The following is a 27,235-nucleotide window of genomic DNA, read 5'->3' as shown; positions in this document are numbered from 1 at the left end:
AGAGAGAGAGAGAGAGAGAGAGAGAGAGAGAGAGAGAGAGAGAGAGAGAGAGAGAGAGACGGGAACCTCTGTGACGAGGAAACACCAGGATAATAATCTGAGGGCATCCGAGCGGAGCAGTGAGTGGAAAACTTTGATCACCGAACAGATGTCTCCTTTAAATCTGGCACTTTATAATGATGATTATTAAAGGCCTACATAAAATGGCATACATTGTCCCTAGCTGTTGAACAAAGCATCATTGGTGACGATGCAACCATTTAATGTTCCCGCACACAGCTGGCCTTTGCATGAGGGTTGTTCAGCTGACCTTAGAATGACGATGGGGGCGCTCCTCCGGACACCAATTTCACAGCTCCCCGCGTTCGTGCTCGTGCTCGGCAGAGGGCTGGGAGAGAGGGCAATGCGTAAATTATACATGCGTGGCGTGGAGCACACTGTACACTGTAGGCCTACTACTACCGCTCACGCTTCAGGTATTGATCGTGTTTCGCACACGCTCTCCCTCTCTCCGACACTCACGCACATCGACCTGCTTGTCTGGATGGTCTGGAATCTTGGCCAGCAGATCTGATACAAGTCTTGGAGAGGCAGTATGGTGTGCTCGGTGACCGTATAAACAGGATGCAGGCAAAGATTGCCAAGAAATGAAAGAGACGATAGTTTGCTTGCATCTCTGGCTCTGGGTTATTCTAGGTCAAGAACGGTTAGATTTGTGCGCAACAGTGTGACCCAAGGTAATGTAACATCCATTTCTTTACTACACAAAACCTTCATGATAGAGAAGCGTTGTAGCCTATATTGGCATTTTATAAAAGGTGCACCACGGTGACAATACTTTCTCTCCCACATTTTCATCTATTTATTGGTCTTCGACTTCGACTTCGTTTGAGCCGCTTGAGGCTGTGGCATAATAATAATGATAAACATGTGTAGAATTAGAATGGAATAGACTCGCACAGTGTAAACAGGACTTGCTTTTTGGTTTTGTTTGGAAGCTCTGACTTACTAAACAGATTTATACAGGCTTATTAACTTTACTCGCAACTAACTGTGCCTTATTGATGCTTTCCTCCCTGTGTTATATTCACGCAGGCATAACCCTACTAATGGCCAATCTGTGATACATTTACTATTAATATTAATATTATATAATGGTAGGAGACTTGCTCAATAGTCAGTAGGCTGTGCCGCTCTTTTGAATAAAAGGTGTTGATTTCACTCGTGCAAGCAAGGGTTCGTTTTTAATGGATTGGAACCCGGTGACCCCCCCAAGGCAAATTATATAAATATAATTTGTTAGTGTGTTGGTGTTAAGACCACCTTTAGTTAGATCTTTTTTTTAAAATGTTTCCTTGCACTGAACTAAACTGATGGGTAATTCCATCTTTATTGGAACCAAATGGTAACTTGGGATGTCAAAATTCAAGTAAAAGTTTAATTATTGCTTTACATTCCCACTTTTAGGGCTTACACTTTTTTAAAAAGTATACATGTACAGTCAAACCTGTGTAAGACGGCCACCCATTGTCAAGGAGAAAAGTGGCAGTATAAGACAGGTGGCCGTCTTAGGCAGGACTGATCAAGATGAAGAAAACAAACCATTCCCATCTGAGGTCCCAATCTAAAGTAGCCGCATTGTTGTTGTTGTTGTTGTTGGTTTGTATTTTGTTTGTAATTCTTACTTTGTTGCTGATTTAGCACAAGGGTAACAAAAAAAACTAAATGTATCAGACGAGGAAGATGGAGTGCCATGTTAAAACAAACACTTGGCTCGCCACCACTTGGGGAACGAGCGACGCTTCTGTCGCAAGTTCATGTTAACGTCCTGTTACTTTGTTACAGACTGGGTAAACAGTGACCACCCATCTCACTTATGATTTGTGTATGAGTTCTGGGTGGGGCTTATGGGTTATGAGGGATCACACGCTTACCTCACCAGCAGCTGAAAATTGGTAGCTATTGGTCAACAGTGGGAGGGGCCTACGCAACATGATCGGTTGGAGGGACTACCTAAAAACGACAGGTGATTGAATTATGACGGCTCGCCCACAACGCCAGGGGCCAATGCACAATTTATGACAAAGCGTAATGGAGTCACTTAGGTGGCCGTCTAAGAAGATAGGTGTTATCGCTTTGTGTGATAGGGGTTGTGTGTTAAAATATGGTGGCAGCGGCCGCATTGGACAGGTGCCCGTTTTACACAGATAAATTATATCGAAAAAACGCAAGGGGGGAAATGGAAAGTGGCCATTTGTACAGGTGACCGTCTTATAGAGGTGGCCGTCAGGGCAAGTTTGACTGTATATATATACTATATGGAGAGAAAATCCCAGACCTATGTGTTTTTAGATAATTGATGTGTAGGCTATTTGTAACTTACCAAGGGACACATGTGTCAGGGATAAAACAAAAGTGTTTAAACAACAAAAATTAAAAGCTTAATATATTTTTTACAAAATGAGATTATGAATTACATTATGATTTTTATAGTGCTTGTAACAGATCATGATAATCACATTAACCTTTACATTAGTTGTAATACCACATGAAATGGACATATGTCACAATATTGTGACTGGACACAGTGAGAAAAAAAAAAGTTGTCAAAATGTTTTATTTTTACATGGATACCACTGTGGACAAAAACCGGATATTTGGTTTGCTGTTTTCATATTGGTAAATATTCAGAAGATTTGGGGAATTTTCAAGTAAATGACTTTTTATAGACGGAAAAAGATTTAATACAATATCTTAAATTGTTATCACCCTTCACTGGCTAATCATAGAAGAAGTCTCTATAGGTGGCATATATTATTATAGTAGGCTGAGAGCAACTGCTGTCTTACAAAATATATGTTTATAAACTTCTATGTTTCCTGTGGTTCATGATCATTATAGAATTTGAATTGCCTACCCTGTGTTCGCCGACTATACCTGCTTATTAAATTTGCAGTAACTTGCATTATTCATATATATAGGCCATACATGTGTGCATTAGTAGAATAGGTAGGCCTATGTTGTTTAAATTGTTCTAGTCATGCATTGATTAATGCTGCAGTCGAACTTAGTGTACATGACTGAATTGCAAGGGAGCCAGAAAAAGAAAATATCCACATTGGACATCAATTTTCTTATTGGATAAGAAAAAGAGAGCAGAAAAAAGCGGAGGGATGGGAGTACAGAGGGCCAGCCATCTTGGCAGTGTGATCAAAGGGTGACCTAGAGCTGTCACATCGGCAAATATATATAGAATATATAGAAATAAAAATTTCACACTTTCCATGTGCAATCCTAGCCATTCTAATATTGGCATATGTGTCAGTCTTACTAATACTTTACCATCATGAGTACGTTCGCCTCATTTGGACTAAGCTAATGTTTGACCAATAAAAGCAGAAACAATTTAACATCTCATCTGTCTCCACCCCACCCATTGATGTAATGAGCACAATCAGTCAGTGCCACCCCACCCGATCATGTAACAACAATCCGGGGAATATTTTTCTCAGCTGGGCATACAATTAGGCTTACTCAAGAAAGTTTCTGTGCCGACACACATTTTAAAGACAGCAGCAGTGCGATTCCACATCCACATCGCTCTTAATTACCATCTACACCACTCAGAGCTCATATGGATGGGAACAGTTACTCAAAACTGCATTCCTCTTCCGTTCTCGACTGGCAACATGGTGTAAAGATTAGAGCCGTAAGAACCAAACTTTCAGGACTTTGAAACCCATAGACAGAATTACTGATGTATTATAAAGGAATTTATCAAGGAGCAGGGAGCAGGTGCAGGTGCATTCCACTATGACAGGTTTTCGTCATGGAAAGCATTCCATTGTGGCGTCTGTGACTGTATTTTTATTTATTTCCTAGACGTGCGACTTTAGGAAATTAAAAATAGCGCTTAAGAATTATTTTTCTTTTGATTTTTTAATTATCTTTGAAAACTTGTTTTTTTCTTTCCACCTCTTGCTAATATCACATATATATACATATTTCGTTTCTGGCATTCAAAAAAGGTGAGGGATTTGGTTAGGATGTGGATGGTATTGTTAATTATATCATCCTAAAGAGTTGCACTTTCAAATGTGTGACAATGCAATAAAATCAGGTGCTCAGCAAATTTTGAGCATATGGAGTTATTGGTATGATCTTAAAGCCTGTTCATTTGCCTTGGTTGTGATGGAAAAAATACTCATCTATCGTGAACAGAAGTCAAAATATTTGCAATTGGATGAGATGGGAGTCTTTTAAAACTGGTGTCACTGATGAATAAGAAAATGGCCACCAAAGTTTAGTGACTTCCAAAGCTTGAGTGTCCTTGGAAAAGGTGAATTTACATTTTTTGTGCCTTTCATAAACGTGTTTCAATATAATTCACACCTTTGAATCCACAAACAAAAGTGTTTTTAAATGGACGTAAAAGGTGTCGAGCCAAAAATAAAAATTTGATCAAAATCACCTGACGAGTGGAAAATTCTGTTGATACATGTACGCAGACGATACACAGTTATATAAATCTGTTCCACCATCAGATGTTAAAACCTTGCTTACCACTATGGGTCTGTGCATTGATGATGTCAAAAAGTGGATGATTGATAATAAGCTCCAGCTTAATGAAAATAAAACTGAAATTCTTTTATGTGACCCAAAGAATTTGTACTGAGAATGAAAAACTGTATTTTACAGATAAAGTAACAAATCTGGGAGTGTATTTTGATTCAAAATTGTCAATGGAACATCATATCAATTATTTATGTTCCATTTTATTTTGTGAATTGCGTAGAATTGGTCATATGTCTATGTTTTTGAATGAACACTCGTTGAAAACACTCGTGTCATCTTTCTTGTTTTCACGCATCGATTATTGCAATGCTTTACTATGTAACTTACCAAATACCACTTTTCACAAGTTACAATGTTTTCAAAATCCTGCTGCTAGGCTTGTACTATAGAAAAAGAAAAGGGATCACACTACTCCCATGTTAAGAACATTGCATTGGTTTCGCGTGTCAGCTAGAATGTCATATAAAATTGCAATATTATGTCATAAATGTGTCAATAACGAAGCTCCCTCATGTCTTAGTGATCTCATCCAGATTTATGTTCCATCTAGATCACTAAGATCAGGTGATCAGTATCTTTTAAGAGTTCCTAAAAAGGGGATAAAAAAATAGCGGAAACATCGTTTGCCCACCTTGCTCCATCTGTTTGGAACTCTCTTCCCCAACCCTTGAGACATACACAGTCTGAGTCTAAATTAAATAAATTTTTAAAGACACATTTAATTACATCATTTTTATGTCAGTAGATTCATGTTCAGTACTATGTTATGTAAATGACTATGTATACATTTATGTATTTTGCGAATTGCATTGTGTATATTAATTTATTATGTATGTGTATGTGCTCATTTCGTAACGATGTGTAAGTGTGCATGTGTGATAAGCAAGTAGATTTTGTGTGTGTGTGTGTGTGTGTGTGTGTGTGTGTGTGTGCGTGCGTGCGTGTGTGTGTGTGTGTGTGTGTGTGTGTGTGTGTGTGTGTGTGTGTGTGTGTGTGTGTGTGTGTGTGTGTGTGTGTGTGTGGCATGCATGTGTGTGCACATGTGTGCATGTAATGTGTGCGTGAATGTGCGTGTGTTTGTGTGTGTATGTGTGTGTATGTTTATGTGTATGTGTATGAGTGTGAGTGTGTGTGTGTGTGTGTGTGTCGTGTGCATGAATATTGTTTGTACATGCATTTATGTAAAGCGCCTAGAGCTGTGTTTACACAGGAGTGGGCGCTATAGAAACGATCTTCATTATTATTATTATTATTATGATATTTAAAAGTTTGCTCATGACCACTCTTCCTTTTCTCGTTTTTTCCAGGCTGTTAGATATTCGGTTCAGAATGCAGAATGCTTTCTGTCATGACAACTTCCATCGCAGCAGTCGTCGTGGCTCTGTTTTGCTGTATTACTTGCTCTGTGGAATCTCTAGTAAAAAAAAGTGAGTAAAGCCCTTCTCATGTCAGCCTATATTAATCAAATTAATGTTTTAAAATTAAAGACCCATTTGTAGTTTTTAAGTTTAACTTGTTAATTCACTGGTAGGCCTACTGAAAGTTGTGAGACCTATAAGCATAGTTTCAAATTTGGCTAGTATGGTGAAGGTGTGAACTTCCCTTTCAGAAAAACTGCTAACTGCACTTTCTTGTGATGTGAGTGATTAAGCCTTCTTGTTTTGCTGACTTGACATAATGTATCAAAGCCTACGGCACTTTTACAAACTGTCCAAAAATGGTGTCCATATATAGTGCCTTTCTGCCTATCTTCAATTTTACTTAATAAAAACATTAGATAGCTTCAAAAGACATTTTGAACATTTTCTGTTCCTACAGGCCTATCCTTCATAAGCTTTTAACGTTATTTTTCATTATAGTTGTTCTGTTCCTATGTCTGGATGAAAATAGTGTGTGTGTGTGTGTGTGTGTGTGTGTGTGTGTGTGTATGTGTGCGCACGCGTGTGTGTGTGTGCGCACGCGCGTGTGTGTGTGCGCACGCGCGTGTGTGTGTGCGCACGCGCGTGTGTGCGCATAAATATATATTGCAAGAGAAGAAAAAAAGTAGTAAGAAAGGTTTTGAAAATGGGTATTCCAATGTAAAGCGCATTGAGCTACTTTTTTGGAAATGCGCTATATAAATGTTATATATTATTATTATTAATAATTTAAATAAGAGTAGAGTGCTGAAAAATGAACTTAATCTCTTCCATATTGTTAGTAATGGAATGAGTTGCCACACATAGACAGAGCGAAAAGTCTGACCAGCACTGTCTGCCATGAGCTGAGAAAACTCCTTTTTTTTATTCACAGCAGTTTCGAGATAAAGTGGCATTGTGTCAGCACAAGCGTTTAAAAAAAGGCGTTCTTCTGAAATTTGAATTCTAACTTTTTCAAGAAATAGTGACAATTTCACTTTGATTTTTTTCACACAAGTAGGGTAACTGATCAGGTTTTTGATCAAGCAAATAAACAAATTCGGTTCCAAAATTGAAAAAAAGCGTTTTGTCAGCTTACAGCAGCTGTACTAGTGGGGAAACTCTTTGCACTGGTACCTATTTACGATTTTGTCTTAGACCAGTGCATGGTGCTCTGCCACTTTTTCCTTGTAAAATGTTGTTTAACTTTATTATTAAGTTGTCATAATAGGAATCGAAGACATTTCAGTTTAAAGATAGGAGATTGGTCAGCTAAAAAAAAAAAATTGAAGCTTTTGACTCTTTTAAGAAAATTACTAAATCTCCGCAGAAACTACCTATCTTTGATCGTATGCAATATTCAGATTTGAAAAATTAGGCTATGACATCATTTTCAAAACTTATTTCCAGACGAGGGTTGACTATAACCACTTTGCATATAGTCCTCATCGGCCTTTGACTCTCCTTCATTGTGAAAGCTGCACAGTTGTGTTCACTCACATGGCTAAACATGATCTCAATTCTGATTGGTTTTACTGCAACGCCATGCACATTTTTTGCTGTAGTGTGTATCATAATTTGCCAATCAAAAACTCATTCTGTGCTGCAAGTGTATACTCAGGTGCACATATTGAAGTTAGCTTCAATGAGGGATTGACCTCTAAAAATTTGAGGATCTGGATTGTTTGAAGTGGTTTAAGGATAAATGATTTTTAATTGTCAGCAATCCAAATTTGCACCTCAGAATCAATGTTTTACTCAGTAATCCACTCTTGTAACATTGGAATGGTGTCCAATCAACATTTTTGTTTCTTGTAATCTTATCATGATCAGACAATGGTGTAACACAGGCATGGGCAAGTGAATTCAAGTTTGGGGCTGGATTAAGTGATTCTGAATATTATCTTGCTTGTCAAAGCAAGAGAAAATCAGATGAAATCGATCAAAATATCCAAGTTCTCAAAAGTGAGAATAAAACTGACAATATAACATGTCACTCAAGGGCCTTTCATGAAATGAGATGTTTTGGTCCGTTGCTTTCAGCCGGGCTGAAAAACTATTGATTTTGATTTTGAAGACAGACAGTTTGTGATTATGCATTGACGACTCACCATGGGCCACATTCATTATTAATCACTGGGCTGACTCATGGGCTAGACTGAAACTGCTCTTGGACCACACCCGGCCAGTGGGCTGTAGTTTGTCCATGTATGGTCTCACATGACTAAAAATATACACATAATAAGTTGTGAAATTGGACTTCACTAGAATTTTTTAAAATTTAATTTTATTAGTAAAAGAAATGTTTTTAGCTGCATTAAAAAAGAAAATTCATTATCATGAAATTTCATTTTGTAATGAAAAATTAATTCTTTTTTTTACCTCCTCCTTTTTTCAGTTCAAGTTCCCGTTAATAATCAAAGTAGTTGTTCCTTTGGTGTTGACCTGAATAGTGTAACAGAAGTTTACTCACTGGACCTGAAAACAGATGACTGTGAACGATGCAAAGAGGAGTCTTCATGCACTTCGCTTGATGAAAGAAAGTGTGATGTTGAGTTCAGGTTTAAGAATGATGAATTCCTCAAAGCTGAGTACAAGGTCTGCGTAGAGATGCCAGAGTGCCCTTCAAGTGTAATGATTAAGACAGTTAATGATAATGGCACGGCTCCGCTCCAGGTAGGTCTACTATCTATTTTATAATTGTGTGTGTTTGTATGTTAATGTGTTTGTTTGTTTGTTTCTTTGTTTGTCTGTTTGTTATCATGCTTGGTTGTAACCTTTTTCTATTTTTGTTTTTTTGTTCCTGTCTTTTAAAATGTGTACCGTAAGGTATTCTTAAAGAGTGTTCGCCATACATATTGAGAATAAAATGAAAAAAAAAACGACCTAACTTTGAAAAGGAAAATATTTCATTGGCAATAATAAGATGAATGTTTCCATTAAGATATTCCTAATTGTTAATAATTTAACAAATAAATGTGAGTAGATATACTGTCCATAAACTTATTTTCCCAAATTAAATTGATTAGAGCTGAGACTGCATAATTTTTTTTTTTGAGGCAGTATAACGCATTGTTTGCATTTTGTTGAACCACACGTCAGATTTATAATTTATTGGTTTAGTACTTATTTTAAATCTTTTAGCTTATATAAATAGATCCATTGTGTTATTGGAAAGATAGAGACGTTGTGTAGATTTACAGTTTATAATCACTTCTCAAAACTACTAATCAGAATACATAACATCAAAGTGCACCTGTTAGACAAGCAAGTCCGTAGGATATCACTGGTGGTATGACCTAAACTCATTTTATATTGTAACCATATTTTTTTCTTTTTGGGACATATATTATTTGTTAGCCTTAAAATGAGAATGAAAAATACATTTGCTATTTAAACTGTGATATTGGCATTGTGTTCTCCCATAATATGATAATAATTTTGTCTTCATATTTTTTTTAAATGACTGCTGATTAATTGGTGCTTCATCCAGTCCAATGATGGCATCTGTCATGTGCTTCTCATGTTTTGTGGGCTTTCACATTTGCTCAAAAGTCCCAGCTTTGATAGTACCCATAATGTGGTTGCATTTCGGACATACAAACATGTCTGTTTGTTTGGATGCCATTGCAGTGGATTATCTCCTGTCTCAGGCTTTGGAAATTCTGCAACTTTCTTGTTCTGTCACAAAACACAGTCAGCTGTGTCTTTAGGGCATTTCTGAGACACTCCATAGGCTATTTATTTTATTTAGAAAGGGTTCACAGACATTTGTTCAAGTGGATTTGGGAACAGCTTTTTATAAATTTATATGCTGATAGTGTCAGCTGAATTTTGGACCGTAAGATTTGTGATCCTATCAACCTGTCTGATCAGGAGGTTGGATGATAGTGCTATTTGGGGAAGCATTCTAGCAACTTGATATGTGTGTTCTCAATAAACCTGTACATTTATTATTGTTAGTTTTTTCAGGGGCAAGGCCTTTGCTTGCTCATACTGGCTTTTTTGTATTAGAACCCTAAATGCAGTTGCTCACGAATAGAAGCGTCATCAACTGCTTTGCACAACTGTGTTGTGGTCCTTAATTCTGATTTGCCCTTAATACTCAACAGTGCTATGCTCTAATACATTCACAACTGTTTGTTTAAAAGGATCTCACCCAGCTTACCCTTTTAGAACTGTCTACATAGTTTATACGAGCAAGTCTCTATAATATCAGTGGAGGTATGAGAGCTTGGTCTTGTTTAGTAGTAAGGATGGAAGTTGATGCACTTCTTCAGAGGAAGAATGAGGTATCCACCATGCCCTTTGTACTTTCTCTACCTAAGTGCACTCCATTCACCTTCAGAAGATGTTAGGCAAAACAAAAAGAAAAATGTACTCTCTCAGAACAGCACAGCTTGTTAGCTTTTATGCCTGCTTGCTTTTTTTTCTCAAAGAATAATTTTTTTGTCCTATTGTTAATTATAATTTTTTTTTATAGCCTCCAATTTGTCCCAGCGAACTTGGTCAACCCACAAAGACATGCACTGAGGATGGTGGAATTGTACTAACGTTCAAGAACCATGACTTTTGTCAAGTAAACAGCTCTGCCACAATCACTGTAGAAAAAAAACGGAAAGAGGCCAGTAAGTAAATTATGATTTTACTTATTTTCTCATGAGTTTACATTGCTTTAGTATCTGTTCTCTTTTTTACTTTTTTATTGTTTCCATGTTGTTTTCTCTCTCCTGCTTATATATTTTGACTGTATTTAGTCTTGAGGGGTGTTTCAATCATTCTTTACCCTGACTGTGAAAGAAGCAAGTTAGAAAAAAGGAATTCAACTCTCACAATGCTTCTTTCTACATAGGAAAGTAGGGCTACAAATAGCCCACAGCTGTAAGGGTTAACGCTTCCTAAAGCAATATTCATAGGCCACCTTTATTCTCACCCCGGGTGAGAATAACCCATGTTTCGCTATTCCCCCCCCTCCCCCGATGAGAATAGCTCCCACCCTGGTGTGGGCATGAGGTGAGGACTCCCCCCTGGCCTCTCACAGGCCGATTAAATCTCCTAGGCCCTTGATGGCTTACCGCATTTGGTTGGGAACGAATAACAATAATGTAAAAACATTTTTCGCCTCTCCTATAAAAAAAAAGGCTCCCTACCGACACACTTAACGATGGCTGGCCTCTCTGCACACAATAAATTATGGTTGAAGGTACAGAGCGTGTACGAACGTAACAAGACACGAGGACGAGACTATGCTCTTGCACAATGGTTGAAGGGTTGTAAATATTCAGACCAAATGGACGAGGGCGTTAAAACTTGTTAACTAGTTTTAATAATTTTGAACAATCCAAGCTCTTCTTCACTTTCATTTTTTGTCTTTTCTTTCTTTTTCTTTTCTTTTTTTTCTTGCCTCTTCTGTCCCCTTCTTCTTCAACATTTGGAGTTTGGAGCCAAATAAGGAGCCAGAGAGCCAAATGAAATTCTCCAGGCCAGACGCGATCTAAAAGAGACAAATTTTTTGGAATTTGGCTCCAATTTGACAACCCTCACTGTGACTGGATATCTAGATCTAGATGTATGTCTGTTCAGATACCAACACGATTCTGTGGAAGCCCCGGTAACCTCTGCCCTGATCCCTCTTGGGTCACTTCCGGTAAAACAAGGGAGGGGGTGAGGTTTGCGAGACATATAGGTTATCTCACCCGGGTTGAGAATAACCACTTCCATATTCAAAAGGTCAAAAGATTCCACTATGATTTTTAACACTGTAGATGGCGTTATCTTATGGTATTCAAGAACTTAGTTCTCTGAAAGTGCTCTGAAGTTCACACTGCTCATTGAATTTTCCCAAAACTCCACATGCAGTATTCCAGAGGGATAAAAATCACATTCTTCAAGTTTCTTTGTTGTACAGTACATACTTCATAGTCTGGGCATATATATTACTTAACACTCCTCCTTCATTTCCTTGGATGTGTCAGGGTTTTTTTTAGTACAAACGTACAAAGAAATATTCATCAGCCAGCTGTATTATACAGAATGAATATTGCAAAAATATATGTAAGGCAACATGGCTAAATCAGGCGCTCGTTAAAAATACAGAAATTGGAGAAACAGGCATTTTTTTTGTCAGTTTGGAAATTTTTATCAAATTTTTATTTTTTGGCTCAACCTCTTTTATGTCCATTTAAAAGCACATTTCCATGGAATTTTACTGAAAAACATTGCTAAGGAGTTACCAAACTTTGGCTGTCATATTTTCTCCCTAATTTCACCACTGAAACCAGGCGACCTCTTTTCCTTCAATCGCAGATATCTTAAGTTCCATTCAAGATGGATAGATATTTATTCCCTTTATAAACAAGGCAAATAAATCGGCTTTCAGATGATACTAATAAATCCACAAGCCTAAAATTTGACAAGCGCCTGATTCCTTTGCTTAAACACCTGCCACGACGCGGTAGAATCAAGAGCTCATTGTTTTTGGGCATTTGGGGTTATCAGTATCATCTTAAAGCCTGTTCATTTGCCTTCTTTTCGGTGAAACAAATATCCGTCTATGTTGAATAAAAGTCTAAATATTAGCGATTGAAGGAGGTCAGGTTCGCCTGGTTTAAGAAGTAAAATTAGCGAGAAAATGGCTGCCAAAGTTTGGTAACTTAAGGGGTGGGCTACACCCCCGAAGTCAAAATTCGGCTCAAAATCATGGAATTTGAGTTGTAGGCATTTTTAGCTTCCTCAGCCTCTCCTACAACTATGTCATCGCAAAAGAACCCCCAAAAACCGTATTTTTTCCCATACCGGGCATGTTTGTAACCGCCATTTCCTCCAAAAGTCAGAATTTTATTTTTCTTTATTGGCCGTTTTCTCAAAACGCGACTTTTCTCTATACTTTTTTGAATAACTCCACCATTTTCATCCAATCTTCATGAAATTTTCACAGAGTGAAGAGAAGAGGTAATACTAAAAATGTGTCTGTTGAATTTTTGATATATGGAATAGATTTTTGTTGGTGGTGTCTGGAGTGTGGATTTTCATGGATTTTTCGCAAACTTGAATGCTACCTCAGCAAAAAATTCATTAAAAATTTTCAAATTCGTTTAGGAAAAAAACAACAGACAAAATTTTAGATCTAATGTTTGTGAACACGCATGCAAAAAAACAATCAATTTCCATTAGCGATAAGTGCGGTATTCATTACGTAAGACATGTCAATAAAATCCAATATGGCGGCGTATCCATGGAAACGAAACTTTTTTCTCAAATTTGATTGCGGATTTTTAAATTCCTTACTATATGCTTGTTATATGTGTGAAAGTTGGTAAAATTCGGTCCAGTAATAAGCGAGATAGCCTCCAGGTGTAGCCCCCCCCCCCCCCCCCCTTAAGTTCCATAGCCTGAGAGTCCTTGGCAACTGAAAATTTACATCTTTTGTGCCTTTAATCAATGTTTTCCCGTATAATCCTCTCAGAAATGTGCTTTTAATGGACATAAAAGGTGTTGAGTCTAAAAAAAAAAGGTGAAAAAAATTGGCCAACGGCCAAAAAAAATGCAGATTTCTCGGATTTCATTATTTTGACGAGTGCCTGATTTCACCTTGACTTGATGTCTCACATATGAGTATGCTCAAACAGAGGCCTTTTTAGATCTTGATCATCATTTTCTATAATCTTGATTATGGGATAATTATTGTTATTCAAAGAGGTTTAAGGCCGATTAGTTTATAAACTGATTCTACAAATTTATTTTTTTTCAGTGAGAAGTTACATACATCATAATTGTCAGGAAGACTTACGATTTATTCAGTTTCTCTAATTTTAAGTTCGATCTATATTTGAATTCTGTTGGAGTACATCCTTCCCTTACATGTCATGAAAATATTTATATCTTTTTCTCTCTCCCAGATCCACATGTGATTTCTTTGTGTAGTTGTATTTATCTCTTTTGTCACTTTCTTGAGTTGGCTTACACTTTGTATCACCTTTCCTTTTTTTTTTTTTCATTCAAAATACTTTAGTTTGTAGTTTGTATCTGATGTAATGTAATATGATATTTCTAGTTTGATAACTGATAATCCCTTGCTTGTCAAACTCGATATCGGCTTCTTTTCGTTGATTGCGGGTCTTTGTTATGTCAGAATTCAAGAATTCATTATAAATTAGGTTGCAATATGTAGAATGGGAGTGACTTTTTTTTATTGACAAGTCTGGATTCAAAACCTATTACAATATCTGATAAGCATTTGTGCTACTCTTGCTGAATGTTCTCTAAGTTTTGTTTTTTTGTCTTCGTATTGTTTCAGTTTCGTTGAGAGACAAGTGTTCAAAAGGCATACGTTTGATACGGTCAAAAAGTGGAATGGTCATGTCACATTATGGCGAGATGGAACAGCTTGACAGTCCTTCTTTCTGTAATCTCACAGTGGCTCACTTTATTTCTCTTATGGATGATGTGGCAAGGATCTGTTTCACATTTCTCAGTGCACATTTCCCTGTTGGTGGTGCTGGGCTTCTTGTTGAACCCTCTGCATTATATGGCCAAAGGTAAGTCTGCAGGAACCGCAAAGGTAATGGCCAATATGGTGTACAGTCAAAGATAGTAAATAACAAGATGGGCCACTCAGCCAAAAAAGTGTCCGCAGGAAGTATGCTCTTTGCTTCAGATGGCGCTGCAGTCTGTTTTGAAGCTCTCTTTCGTTTTTCCAGAAGAAGAATAGGAATAGCACCTCCTTGCGTGCGCAGATCGACTGCTGTTCATCAGCAGTTCGGGTTCGTTCAGTGCGGAGTTTTATTTTTTTTAAATTTTAATGACCTCTCGCCTTTCATTCTAAAGTCAAATTAAACGAAGAAAACAATCACCCTTTCCTCCGGAAGAGGTTTTTTTGTCAGCGTAACCATTTTAAAAAAGCGTTCTTCCGAAATTAATTCAAAAACTTGCTAGTTTCACTTTGATTTTTTAAACTCAAGTAGGAAAACTCTGTTCGTTAAAGGTGCGCTTTTGCGAAGAGGGAGCCACCGAATTTTGAGGACACTTTTTTAATTGGCTCAAAGAGAGAAGTGGCCCCTCTTGTTATGTAGACTCTTTGGTACAGTCCAACATGTTCTGGGGAGATTAGAAGATGCAGTACAACAAGTGAATAAAACATTGTTGGGGCTAGTTACTTGAGGAGGTCTCTGTTTGTTTTTGTTATGATGTGATTATGATGTGAAATCTGGATAGATGTATGCTGTCCTTGGTCTGGTATTAGAAGTTCGTTTCTTATGGTACCATATTACTTTTGTTAACATTTTCCTCAATTAAGATTCTATGAATGTACCTACCAATAACCCTTCATTATGTTTTAAAATTATCATTGTCCATGACTGCGTGATTCAACTGCCTAAGTGCCAAGAGACAAATTTTTCAGGAGAAGCAAAAAACTGTTTTATTTCTTTATACTCGTGCCTATGAAGCTGAAATTCAGATATATGATGTAGGATGCTGGTCTGTAACTAACTTTAAAAAAACAAAAACTTTCTTACATAAGTTACTGGACCTAGGCGGTTTAGACCTACCAAAATCTGCGTGATTCAACCACTTAAGTGACAGTATGACAGCATCTAGGTGTTTGAATCACTTTAATCAACGTCACCAGATGAGTGCCAATGATTACTTGGTTGTTTGAGTTATTGACTAAAGAAAATCATAATGAATGTAAGAGTAATTATAAAGTTAAGAGTAATTATTTCAGTTATTTGGTTGGGCCATATGAGGCAGGACTGTTTTGAGCCTCATGGAGTCGTTAAAAAAGACCATTCACCTTAACATTCAATTTGTTTTTGTTCAGTGTGTATCAAAGGCAACAAACGTTTGTGTGTGACAACAGGGTCGTTTTTGTTTCAGTGTGGTCTGAATGGTCCAGAAACCGAACATCAAAGGGGAAGGGGGGGGGGGGGGGTGATATTGTCTTGTTTTCTTAAAAACTTTCAAGATTATCCATGAGCACATTGACCAGACCATTTTTCAATTACACTGTGTGTGCTATCCACTTCCATTTGCATTTTCTCTTTTTCAAAGTATTGGTGTTCACCAATTTTGCTCTATCTGGTACAAATGTCACTGATTGCATTTGGCAAGATAGCGTTGTGGTCTGATAAGTACAGCCATCTCTGTATATAATGAACGGGGCGTATTAATTAGCATCTGCAGGATCCTCCAGGAAGTTACTGACACAAGAAGAGATTTCATTGGCAATCAATGATCCTTCTCCTTGGTGCCAAACATGACACTTCACATCTTTGCTTACCAAGTTAAAAAAAAAATAGACAGCTTATTTGGTCCTGTTATGTTATAGTGCACCAAATTCATTCAACGCCATACTAACAGTAAATCCGCTTCAAGTCCTGGTCCCATCCACTTGGTTTTGTGCAAGCTTCATGTTAGATTCTTTCTCCTACCTTGCTTACATCACATTGATCCTTCTGACACATACAGCAACAGGTTGCTACTTTTTAATATCTCTCTCTAAGTGACTCTTTCAGGTTTCTTTGGTACTCTCTGTAACTCTTTATCTCTGATGGGGGTAAACCCACTACGCCAGGGCCCTTTTTTGGTACTAATTCTAAAATGGAAAAAAACGTCACTAAATGGGTCATTAAATCTAAACTAGCGAACCTATTATGATAGTACTTCATCAAATGAATGAACGTCCGGTAAAAGAAACCTGTTTTCTGCAATTGCCGAAAAGTAATTTGATGTTGAAGTCGTCATAAAGGAATGTTCTGACTGTGAGCCGCTGGGAGCGGCTTGCTGGAGATAAAGAGGTAAAGGGCTCTGAGACTTTGAAAGTGATAGTCAAGATAGATTTTGCCAATATTCTGTCTGTAGCAATGGGAAAGCAATTTTGTTAAGTTTGTCGAAGAATTACTTACACAGAATGGCTTGTTCTTTTCTGCTCTCCGCTAATATGACAGTCGTGCAGCTCCCATCTCTAAGTCACGTAAACTGTCGTTGCAATATTAAAAGTCAGAAATAACCACTGTGTGAGGGCAGTTGTATTCAAACTTATCATTTTGCATATAGGTAGATTGTATGAGATTTGTTTCAAATTGAAGAGTAGAGCTTGAGAGTTGAAGTTGAAGGTTTGTAGAAGAGAGAATTTTCAGGGCGGATATGTTAATGAGTTGCTTTTTTTTTTTCGAGTGACAAATTAAACATCATCTACCCAACACTGGCTAACTAATCAATGATTCAAGAATGCTACCTGACGGACACAGCAAGGGGCGCACTCTTAAAGTAAATTAAGAAGCATGAAAAATTATGATAAAAATATTTTCCAGCTGTTGTACCGAATGTGAAATAAGCGCCCCTTAGCTGTCAATCATACACTTTTTAAAAATCCATGAGTCAGTAGCTTGTGCCACAATTTACCAACATGGTAGAGTCAGTATTAACATATATTAATTGATGCCATCTTGCCCTTTCTCAACTACACTACCAAACCTCGTTATAAATTAAGCAAACTGCCTTGACAAAATCTTCTGGCTATTGATAAGGTTTGATCTGAGTCAAGGTTAGCAAAGGTTGTTTTGATATTATCCTTAGTCTGTTTTGACAAAGGCCACAGTCGTGTGGGTCACGCCGCCAACACGACAGGTGAACACCTCAACCGGCTGCTGCAAAACTGGCACTTGGGCGGTTGAATCACATGGAAATTGGGGACCTGTGTGATATAGGCAATTGATTTACTGAAGGATTGAAAACACTTTGCAGTAATCTTTCAAATTCGGGATTTTAACATTAGGTGTATCAAAAGGCTGTACTACATAAATGGATCAAAAAGTGATTTTCGAAAATTTCGTCACTTCCGTTGAATCATGCTGCTAGCAATATGTATCTTCTTGTTGACAGGGGTGAAGCATCTATATTATCAAATATCACTGCTTCCCTTCTTTAATTTTGGGAATATATCGCAGTCAAATTCACCCATAGATCATGTAAGCCTTATGAACGTTCATGAAATCACCAAAGAGCAGTGTCCACAACTCTCAAAACTGTTTTATTGGCGCATAAATACATCTTTCACCCCTTTCAGGCCTCTCTCATTGGCAGTCACAAGCTTTGATTATAATGTAAGCTAACTATTAAAATGTAACTTTTTACAGCCTTATTATCAGGTCATGGCATGATTTAAGTATGGGCTCCTGGCCACGAATATGCTGATTATGTTCCTATTGTAGGAAAGTTTTTTATGTCTTGCCTCATTTCTTTCTGGTTCTTTGTCTGACTTTGATTTTCCTGTCAAGCAGGTCGGCCTTTGCCCCAGCTTGTTGGACGCACATCATATACTTCGGTTCACACCTGAGCCTGTAAATAAATTGTCTCCTCTTGCTTTTTAGTCCCTGACCCCATTTGAACCACCAGCTCTTACTTGGCTTTGTGGGCAGAACTCTGTGGTCTCATTGATTTGTGGCCACTTCTTTTCCACCATATTTGGTAGATAGTGAAAGGTAAACCAATCATTCAACAAGTAATTAACTTGTAAGAAAACAATAGTACTATAACATGTGACTCTGGAACGGAAATATTGAATTTATAGCAAAAGGCACCCATAAAATGAGCCTTGTCTTCTTCTTTCTTTTCATTCCCCAGCTAAACCTCAGGGATAGTCGACTGCTTGATCTTCAACCTGCAATGCAACTAATTTTTACGTATCATTGCATTATAATTTCAGCCTTTTTTTATCAGTGTTAAAGGAATTGAATTAATTTTTTCTCTCTTATGAACTGACAGAGAATTCAACCACACGTCGAAACCAAACGTTGGAAAGGAGTACTGTATACTTATCTTGGGCTTCACAGAAGCAGAGTTAAAAATAAAGCCTTGTAAGAACAGCCAGAAGTGTGAAGGAAATGGCTACCGTCACTCATTTCTTCTCAAGTATAGCTTCAATGGTATGATTTTTCCCTTCCCTACTTTTTTGAAAACCTTTGTTTACAATGAAGAATGAAAAGGAAATGTTTTGTCACCTGTCTAGAGCATGGTGTGTAGTTTGGAAGAGTGATATGTTTTGGGAGTTCTCAAGGACTCACAAAATGTCTCTCTGTCATCTCTTGCTGATTCTAAAGTTGGAGTGTCTCCAGTTGTAGGCGCATTTACTTTCTAGGGCTCTTCAGATCAAATGAAGAAAGTGAATATCTTTAATTTTCACTCTTACACCTATTTTTAGAGAGAAATGATATCTTTGCTGTCTTAGACCTTATAGTTTTTAAAAAGAAGTTCTAGGTTATTACTGTTCTAATAATTGCTAATTGTAATTGCTCTTTGTGGTTTATAGTTTCCTGCTCTCCATTGTAGTTTTCTTGATTTTGATGTTTCTCTTTTGCCTGTGATATTTGTTTTCAGTGACGAAAAGGAATTATAATCGGAACCCAGACTACCCTAAATCAAGCTACCCTGGTGAAAAAGAGGATGTTGATGCAGATGAAGACGACAGTGATGGCTTGGTTACAAAAATCATCATTGTGGCTGTGTTGACTTTTCTGTTCATTCTGTTCATTATTTATTACATGTGTATAAAAGGCAAAGGCAGCCTTACTAAGAGGTACTCCCGTGAGGGAGATAATACTTCCAACAGAAAAGGAGGTTAGTATAGCTTAAATTTTTTCATTTCTCTTATACATTTTGTGCCTTCTGATTGTGACAGGCTCAGTGAAATTCCAGTTTTTAATTTGAGGGGAGTCTTTTGCTCGTCACCTCAAACACATTTCCTATAAATGTCTGACTGGAGTACTTAGTGCCCTGGTTTGGGAAAGTTTTACAGTAAGGCATTAAAAAAGTAAAAAATACAGTGTGTCATGCACACTACTTTTCTTGCTACTTGATATGGCATGGTCTGTTTTTCTCAGCCGTTTTCTTGGTTGCTTGTTATTATAACTTGATTTGCAATGGATGTGGATAAGTAGATTCTAAAATCATGATTTTACTCTGTTTACTTAAGCACTTCATGACAAATTTTCTTATACAATTTTTTTAAAATTGTCACAACAGGCCTGTAAAGTCAAAAATGATTTTGTCTTCGCTTAATTTAATCAAGGCAGACTGAGACTAATATTTTCCAGATACCTGAGAGTACATTTTTGTTTTTTGTTTTGTAGGTAACAGTGCGCAAATGCGACCTTTCTACAACAGAGATCCATTAGCAAGTCAAACACCACTTGTATCCTACAATGCCACACAGTCTGCTGCGATGGATACACCCCTCAACACCACAGCAGATACCAGCGTCAACCAGCTAGTAGAACCTTCGGCAGCAGACACAACTGTGGAAGTAGCAATAGCCTGTCCGCGGTCAAACTCACGTTCTGACAAGCTGACGGTTGAAGAGCCAGAGGCTGGACCATCTCATGCGTCTGCTCCTCCTCTTAATGATGTCACAGATCTGAATGACCAAAGCAGCTCAGTTCTGCCTCCATCACAAGTTCCCCCTCCCCCAGTATACTCTGATTTGTTCCCTGATAAAAAATAGTTGTTCTCAGAAGCAGAATGACTGGTTCTTCACTAAAGAAAAACATTTTCTCTCACTCAGAAGTACATTGCAGGTTTATCCCAGAAACAAATTGACTGTTTCATTCTTTTTCTTCCAATAACCATCCACCAGGCCAGCTTGGTTGCCCACTAAGACCTGGGGGAGACCTTGATTACCGAGGCAGCGTCTCAGCTCGTATGGGATTCTATTATTTGTGAATAGCTTCTAAAACTGGTGGTTCTGTGATTTTCCTTCCATCCCAGGGTAGGAGATAAAGCAGTGGCTGTAGGTGCAATGCCACAAACAAAAACCCAACTCCATCACAGACAGATTGTAAGAAAAATGAATGGGTATGTTGGTGTCTGTTGTATTATGTTGAGAAGTTTTTTAAGGAGATAAAGAAGAGAAAGACACTATTAAGAGCATAGTTGCTGTGTGTTGTTGAAATACAAAAATTATAACATAATCATAATAATACTAATAGTAATAATAATACCAATTGGAAGCTAGATTTCCCCCCCCCCCCCCCTCCTCTCAGAGCAACCAATTCCTCTCATCCGAGAGATGGGGGCAGGGGAAGGCATGGCAGATTCCAGAGGGTTAATGTTGTCAACAAGCAAGACGCAAATGGTCTCTGCACCTTCTCCACAGTCATAGGGCTCTCCGATAAGTGCATGCTTAATACATGTATGTAGCTGGGTATTCCCTACATAAAGTCATATCCAGTACAGTGCTGACAATGAACCTCTGCTTTCCACCCCACCAATACCCGTCCCAACTCCAGGTCAAAGAAAGGTTGTCGATGGAGAGAGGAGAAAAGAAAAGCTAATAAATGTAATAAAGTAAAACAATAAAAACAATAAATAGAAAGAGTAAGAAACATAGTAAAGTAATATGTCTCTTTTCAGGGTCACCCCTTGACCCGTTAGCTTCCTCTTTTTCTTTTCCTATTTGAAGAGTACTAATCCCCCCCACCACGAAGAGATGGGTCTATTTGGGGGGGGGACTGTTTCATTCAAAAGGCAAAATGTGAGGCATTGTGGTGAAATCAGGCGCTTTTCAAAATAATGAAATCAAAGAAACTGGCACTTTTCTTTCCCTTCGGCTATTTTTATTGAATTTTTATTTTTTTTGGACTCAGCACCTTTAAGGTCCATTTAAAGATGCATTTCTGTACGGATTTTACTGAAAAACTTTGATTTAAGGCACAAAAATGTAAATTTAGTTTCTAAGGACTTTGAAGCTTTGGAAATCTCCAATCTTTGGTGGCCATTTTTTTGCTTATTTTATCTCTGAAATGAGGCGACCCCCACCTCTTTTAATAGAAAATATCTCTACTTCTATTCCTGAGAGATGAGTATTATTTTCACCGAAAGCAAGACACACCATCATCCAAGTCCAAGTCTCTCCGGATTGAATCGTGGAACGTTAGGACCCTTTATGAAGCTGGAAAAACTGCACAGGTCCTCTAAGAAATGCACTGATACCACCTTCACATACTGGGAATCAGCGAGACCCTCTTGAACCAGTCTGGACAGAAGCGAATGAAAGAGGGGGAGCTTTTCATTTGAGCACAAATCAGGGGTAGGCCACGAGAAACATGGAGGAGATGCGTGGAAAGGGACATGAAAGAGATGAAGCTCACTTTGAACGAACTAGGAAGGATGGCCCAGGACAGAGGTAAACGGAAGGAGCTTGTATGTGGCCTATACCCTGCCAGGGGTGAAAGGCATTGATGAGGATGAAGACAAATGAACAAGCTTTAAAATTATGATACCAATAACTTCATATGTCAAAAAATTGACGAGCGCCTGATTCCGCCGCGTCGTGACACAACTGACATTTTGTTTGTTCCCAGAAGTAATGTGACTTTTCCCCAGAGGTGAAACAAAGGATTTTTCTAGGTAAGAAAATGACTGATTCCTTGTATCTTCCTAGAGGCAGAGTATATGACTGACTGTTCCCAGTGACAAAATAACTGTTTTAAAGGGAAAATGGCTAAAAGCTCCAAGATGTATAATGAACGAGGCAAAATTACTGAGTGTTCACGGTTACAAAATAACTGTTTCAGAAGGAAAGAAGCTGAAAATTTCGAGTTGCAAACTGAATGAGGGCTAGCGTTGAAACTGCATAACTTTCAATATTTTTTTAACATATATATTTATATATTGGCCTACTTATATATCATTAAATGTGTAATGACAATATTATTTGTACCTTTTGACCATGTAGCCTTTATTTGTTTATGATACACAGCTAAGCGGGTATTATTATATATTCACTTTTATGTATTTATCTCCATGCTTTGCCTTATTTGTTTAATACATTGTTATGTACACGCTAATGATTAGTTTACACATTGTGAATTGTATGATTATTATACACTTGTGTGACACATTATTTTCATATTCTTTGAAACCCCAAAGTTCACAAAGGGACTTTGGGGTGGTGGGAGAGTGTGGCACGCATACAAATATACAAGTATATGATATTTTAGGAAAATTTGGCTGGTTGTAGACAAAAAAATAATAGAGAAAGTAGATGGTGTGAACATTTATTGCTCTCATATTCATATCACTAAAGGACAGCTGTAAGAACTAATTAACCTCCTGATCCTATAAAACTTTTTTGAACCTGGCCTTTTGAGCAAAAGTCTGCAAGAACTTCAAGAACACAAATGGATAACAAAAACCGATGGATGGTGATAGCAAACAAATGATGAATAGAAGAAAAGAAAAGTATAAAATTTGATCATAATATGTGTAAGAGATTTACCTTCAAACCAATGCGAGTATTCTTGTTTGGTATACCAATAATTTAAAGTCCATCATGGATCCCTGCCCACATCACCCCTCACCAGCTGTTGCAGAACCACATTCTCTACCTCCGCTCTTAGACCCAGGCTTGGGCTTAATTCCATATTTGAATCTTCATCACAAGCATCATTGTCATTGCTTTCTATATTATTACTACTGCACCCATAGTATTGATCTAATTCGCCTTCATCGTTGGACGAGTTTTCAAGCACGTGTTATAATATCGTGAGATATTGAAACTGTGGGCCCTCTGTCTTGTCGAAGTGCTTGCTTCATCACTTGATCACTTAATGTCGAAATAGGTTCCTCGTTTTTAACCCTCCTAGTGTCGACCGCTGATTAAATCCATCATTGGTTTCTTTGTGAGGTGTCCCTGATGAATTAATCAGCCATAATTTGAATTCCTATTTGGGTTCATTTTTCTTGTTTTTTTAAAGTATCGTCAAATATTTCAACTCTTTTACATTTTATGAGCTCTACTTCGTATTTGCATTTTACTTTCTAAAAGAGTAGGTTTATGCAGGCCTTTGCTCGCTTGTTTTGCCTGTTTTCAAGCAATTCCCAACATGATATGGTGAAATCATGTAATTTCCCCTGACACCACTGGTGTAGTGTTAGTGACGCTTGGAGGGTTAAAAAAAAACAACAACACTGTAGTTCTCTTTTTTATGGAGTCTGCCATTTACATTGGCAGATTCCCATATGAATGGCGGGTTTAAGTCTGATAGAGACAGGCATCTGTAGTGTCGCGAGTGGTGCTTTGACGTCACCTGCAGAAGACCCAGGTTCAATTCCCATATAAGGAGAATTTTTATTGAGTATCGCAGTCTTTCTGCCCAGACTTTGTGTCCCTCCCAGCCTGAGTTGGCCCTGACAGACAGGATGGAAGCTCACCCCTTGAATTATGTAAATTGTGTCCACAGGGGCATATGACACCTACATAAAAAGAGAAAAAAAAAAGATTGGGAGACTATTTTTAAAATACTATACGACATGATTTTCTCATGACAGTTGCTTATTAGTGGTAGACCATGAAATTGGTCTCACGAGGTTAATAAAAATGACAGCTACTTGTTTTTATTTTTATATCCTTTTCTATCGCCCTCCTTCTTGTATTTGCATGATGCCTTGCATTATTGATATTTATCAGGTTGCCTTTATTCCTTTACATCCACATAATGTTTCTCCTTGACCTTGCTCCCATTCATTTCCTCTATCTCAGTCTATTTACACATTTATTTTGCTGTTACATCCAGTGGCAGAGGTCACAATTGATTTTGGCTTCCTCTGCAGGACTTTGGAGAGAATATTCATCCTTTGAATGTTATCGAAAATTCCTTTGCAATGTTATTGTCTATGTGTAATTATATAACAAAGCTCAGTATAGGTATAAAAGGCTCAAAGGAAGGTTTTTTTCCAAGAGACATAAGACTGTATCCAGTCTACAAGTCTGTGTTTTGCTTTGGGAAACCAACTAGCATCTGAGTGTGTGTGCATGCATGCGTGCGTGTGTGCGTGCTTTATGCGCGCGCGTGTGTGTGTGTGTATGTGTGTGTGTGTGTGTGTGTGTATGTGTGTGCCTGCATGTATTTGGTAATTTATTTATAGGTAGCATTTACACTGTGAGTCGTACTCATGGAAGAAATGAAGTTTATGAAATATGGTCTGATTTTAATTGTTGCAATATTTTCGTCATACATACTTTATACTTGTATTTATTAATGTATGTTTATAAGATTTGGCAAAAGTTCACCACTATTTCAAGGTAAGCTCAGTCTGTGTCATTTGTAATGTGCTTATTTCAGATGCTTGACAAATTTTTGCTAATATACTTTTGCGTATTTTAAGGGTAAAGTTGTGCATATGACAATTGTGCACTTTGATTGAAGGTTTTGGATGGAATCTTTCAAAAAGACTTATCCTTAAGAAAAGTTGTTCTTTCTTTTGATTCTAGTGAGTCATTTGACCTTTGCCAGGAAGACAATGAAGTTTCATGATTTATATAGGCCTACATATATGTCCGGAAGTTGCATGGGCCTAATTTGAGAAAAATGTAGAATAAAGTAAACAACTGTACACTGGGGAAATCGAGATTCGTCAAGATATCACCTCATCAGTCATTTTACTTTATCCTCACTAAATATTTTATGCCCATTTTTCTCCGTAGTATGTTTTTGATAACTTTTAAAAACTCATGTTCGTTACGTAATGTAATGAAATGGCTTTGAGTTTTCACAACTGATCACTTAATTTATCATTTCCTTACGAACTCCAGCATGTTATATACGGTTTTAATTTTTTTTTGTTAACTCCCCTGTCCAAAGTCAGGCACATGGATTCCTATTAGCTTGGAACAAATGGAACAAGTGTGAATCCCTAACAGTCTGGTCACTGTGTTCTTGACTTCAGAAACATTTTTTTATTTATAATTTCTGTATTATGAGTGACCAGTGTGATTATTTTGTTTTCGATTCATCATGTTTGTTATAATTAAGCATTTCTTTGCCCTGTGATACCAGCATTGTCGTAGTTCCCTAATAGATAAAAAAGAAAATAAGCTTAGTTCATTTAGAAGCGATACAAATACAAGCATTTCTCTTGAGGTTGAATATACAAGAAACCTTTTTTTTTTCAAATGTAGTTGCATGCCTTACTCACAAAAGTGGCCATATCTCAAAAAACTATTTAAGGTATCTGAAAATGTTTTCAAAAGTGAAAAAAACCCAGAGTCATCAGGAAAAGCATTTCTCATGTATGAATGCAAAGAACTGCACCTGTGGACCCTTTTCTCAGGCCTGTGTACATTATACCCAGATTTAGCACTTGTAGACACATAGTTCTTTTGGTTTATAGACCTGATTTTGGAGTAGAAAAGACATTTGAAATTGGCCTACTGAAAAAAAAAGTGTTTGTCATTTCTTCTTCAACATCAACGATTTGTTGTTAGACTTGTATAATTAAAAAGAAGAGTAAAGTTCTTTTGAAGTACTGCAACAAATATATGGGCAAAAGCATAGAAATATTTTACTAAGTTGGATGTTTGTGAATGTTTGCAGATTTCTGGGATCATACTAGGTTTTGCTGTATCTTACCATGGTTATACAAGATATTATTGACTGGTGTAACAGTCTTTTCAGAATATTTTCAGGGCATTGTGCTTGAAGCTGATTATCTAGAATGTTAGCTGTTGTCACTTTCAGGCATAGATATTTATGTGAAAGGCAGATATATACATCTATGTAAGTGTGCAGCTGCTTGAGAATGTTAATTACTTTACAAAATCTTTTGCCTTGGGGAAAATTCCAGTTGCACAGCTTATCTTTTATATACATAAAACAAATACATTACAACTTTATTGTATATTTCCCCCCATCATGTTTTTTTAGGTATTGTCTGAAAGGTACAATTTTATTAAAAAGATGTTGTTCTTTTTAAAAATTTATTCTAAAGGATGTCAATTTATCTTTCTATATTTTTCTCTCTTTATATATATATAATGAATATGTGAGAAATTCTCAAGAGATCAGCTTTACAGCGTTGCAATAACTTACATTTTCAAACAATCAATTTTTAGGCTTTTCTGACTTTAATGTGATTTACAGTGGATGTTTTTTTTTTTTAAGTTGTTCAAGCTGAGTAGATAAACTGATACAACATGCATGAATTCATGCACGAAAGTCTGTCAATTTTTTTACATCTCTAACTTCTCTGTTTTTGCTTGGAGTGCCGCACCCATCACAGTATGACAGACAAGTGTTAAGGATGCTTTTTAATTTCAAAGACACGAAACTAGTGAACATCATTCCTGTTGAAATAAGCATACATTCTTTTTTGGAAATGCTATATATTACTTTCCATTCTTGAGATCAACATGGGGAGGTCCTAAATGTCCAGTAAAAAAAAGTGCAGCACAGTGACGTACAAAGTGAGGCAACCAAGCCTCACAT

At 37.3% G+C, this 27,235-nt stretch overlaps 1 protein-coding gene across 1 annotated transcript; it reads left to right on the top strand.

Annotated features, from left to right (window-relative positions):
• Positions 1 to 444: 444 nt before the first annotated feature.
• Positions 445 to 20,800, top strand: LOC101853998. The gene is made up of 8 exons (XM_005091942.3): positions 445 to 737; positions 5,883 to 6,002; positions 8,371 to 8,648; positions 10,456 to 10,600; positions 14,269 to 14,509; positions 18,738 to 18,898; positions 19,350 to 19,589; positions 20,102 to 20,800. Exons 2-8 carry the CDS (start codon positions 5,912 to 5,914, stop codon positions 20,470 to 20,472), a joined length of 1,527 nt encoding a protein of 508 aa, XP_005091999.1. The 5' UTR covers positions 445 to 737; positions 5,883 to 5,911; the 3' UTR covers positions 20,473 to 20,800.
• The last annotated feature ends 6,435 nt before the right edge of the window (positions 20,801 to 27,235 follow it).

The sequence above is a fragment of the Aplysia californica genome, unplaced genomic scaffold, assembly GCF_000002075.1.
Source record: "Aplysia californica isolate F4 #8 unplaced genomic scaffold, AplCal3.0 scaffold00038, whole genome shotgun sequence".
In the NCBI taxonomy this organism is placed as follows: Eukaryota; Metazoa; Mollusca; class Gastropoda; order Aplysiida; family Aplysiidae; genus Aplysia; species Aplysia californica.
The sequence above is the reverse complement of the archived record's forward strand: the minus strand, read 5'-3'. Positions and strand labels throughout refer to the sequence as shown.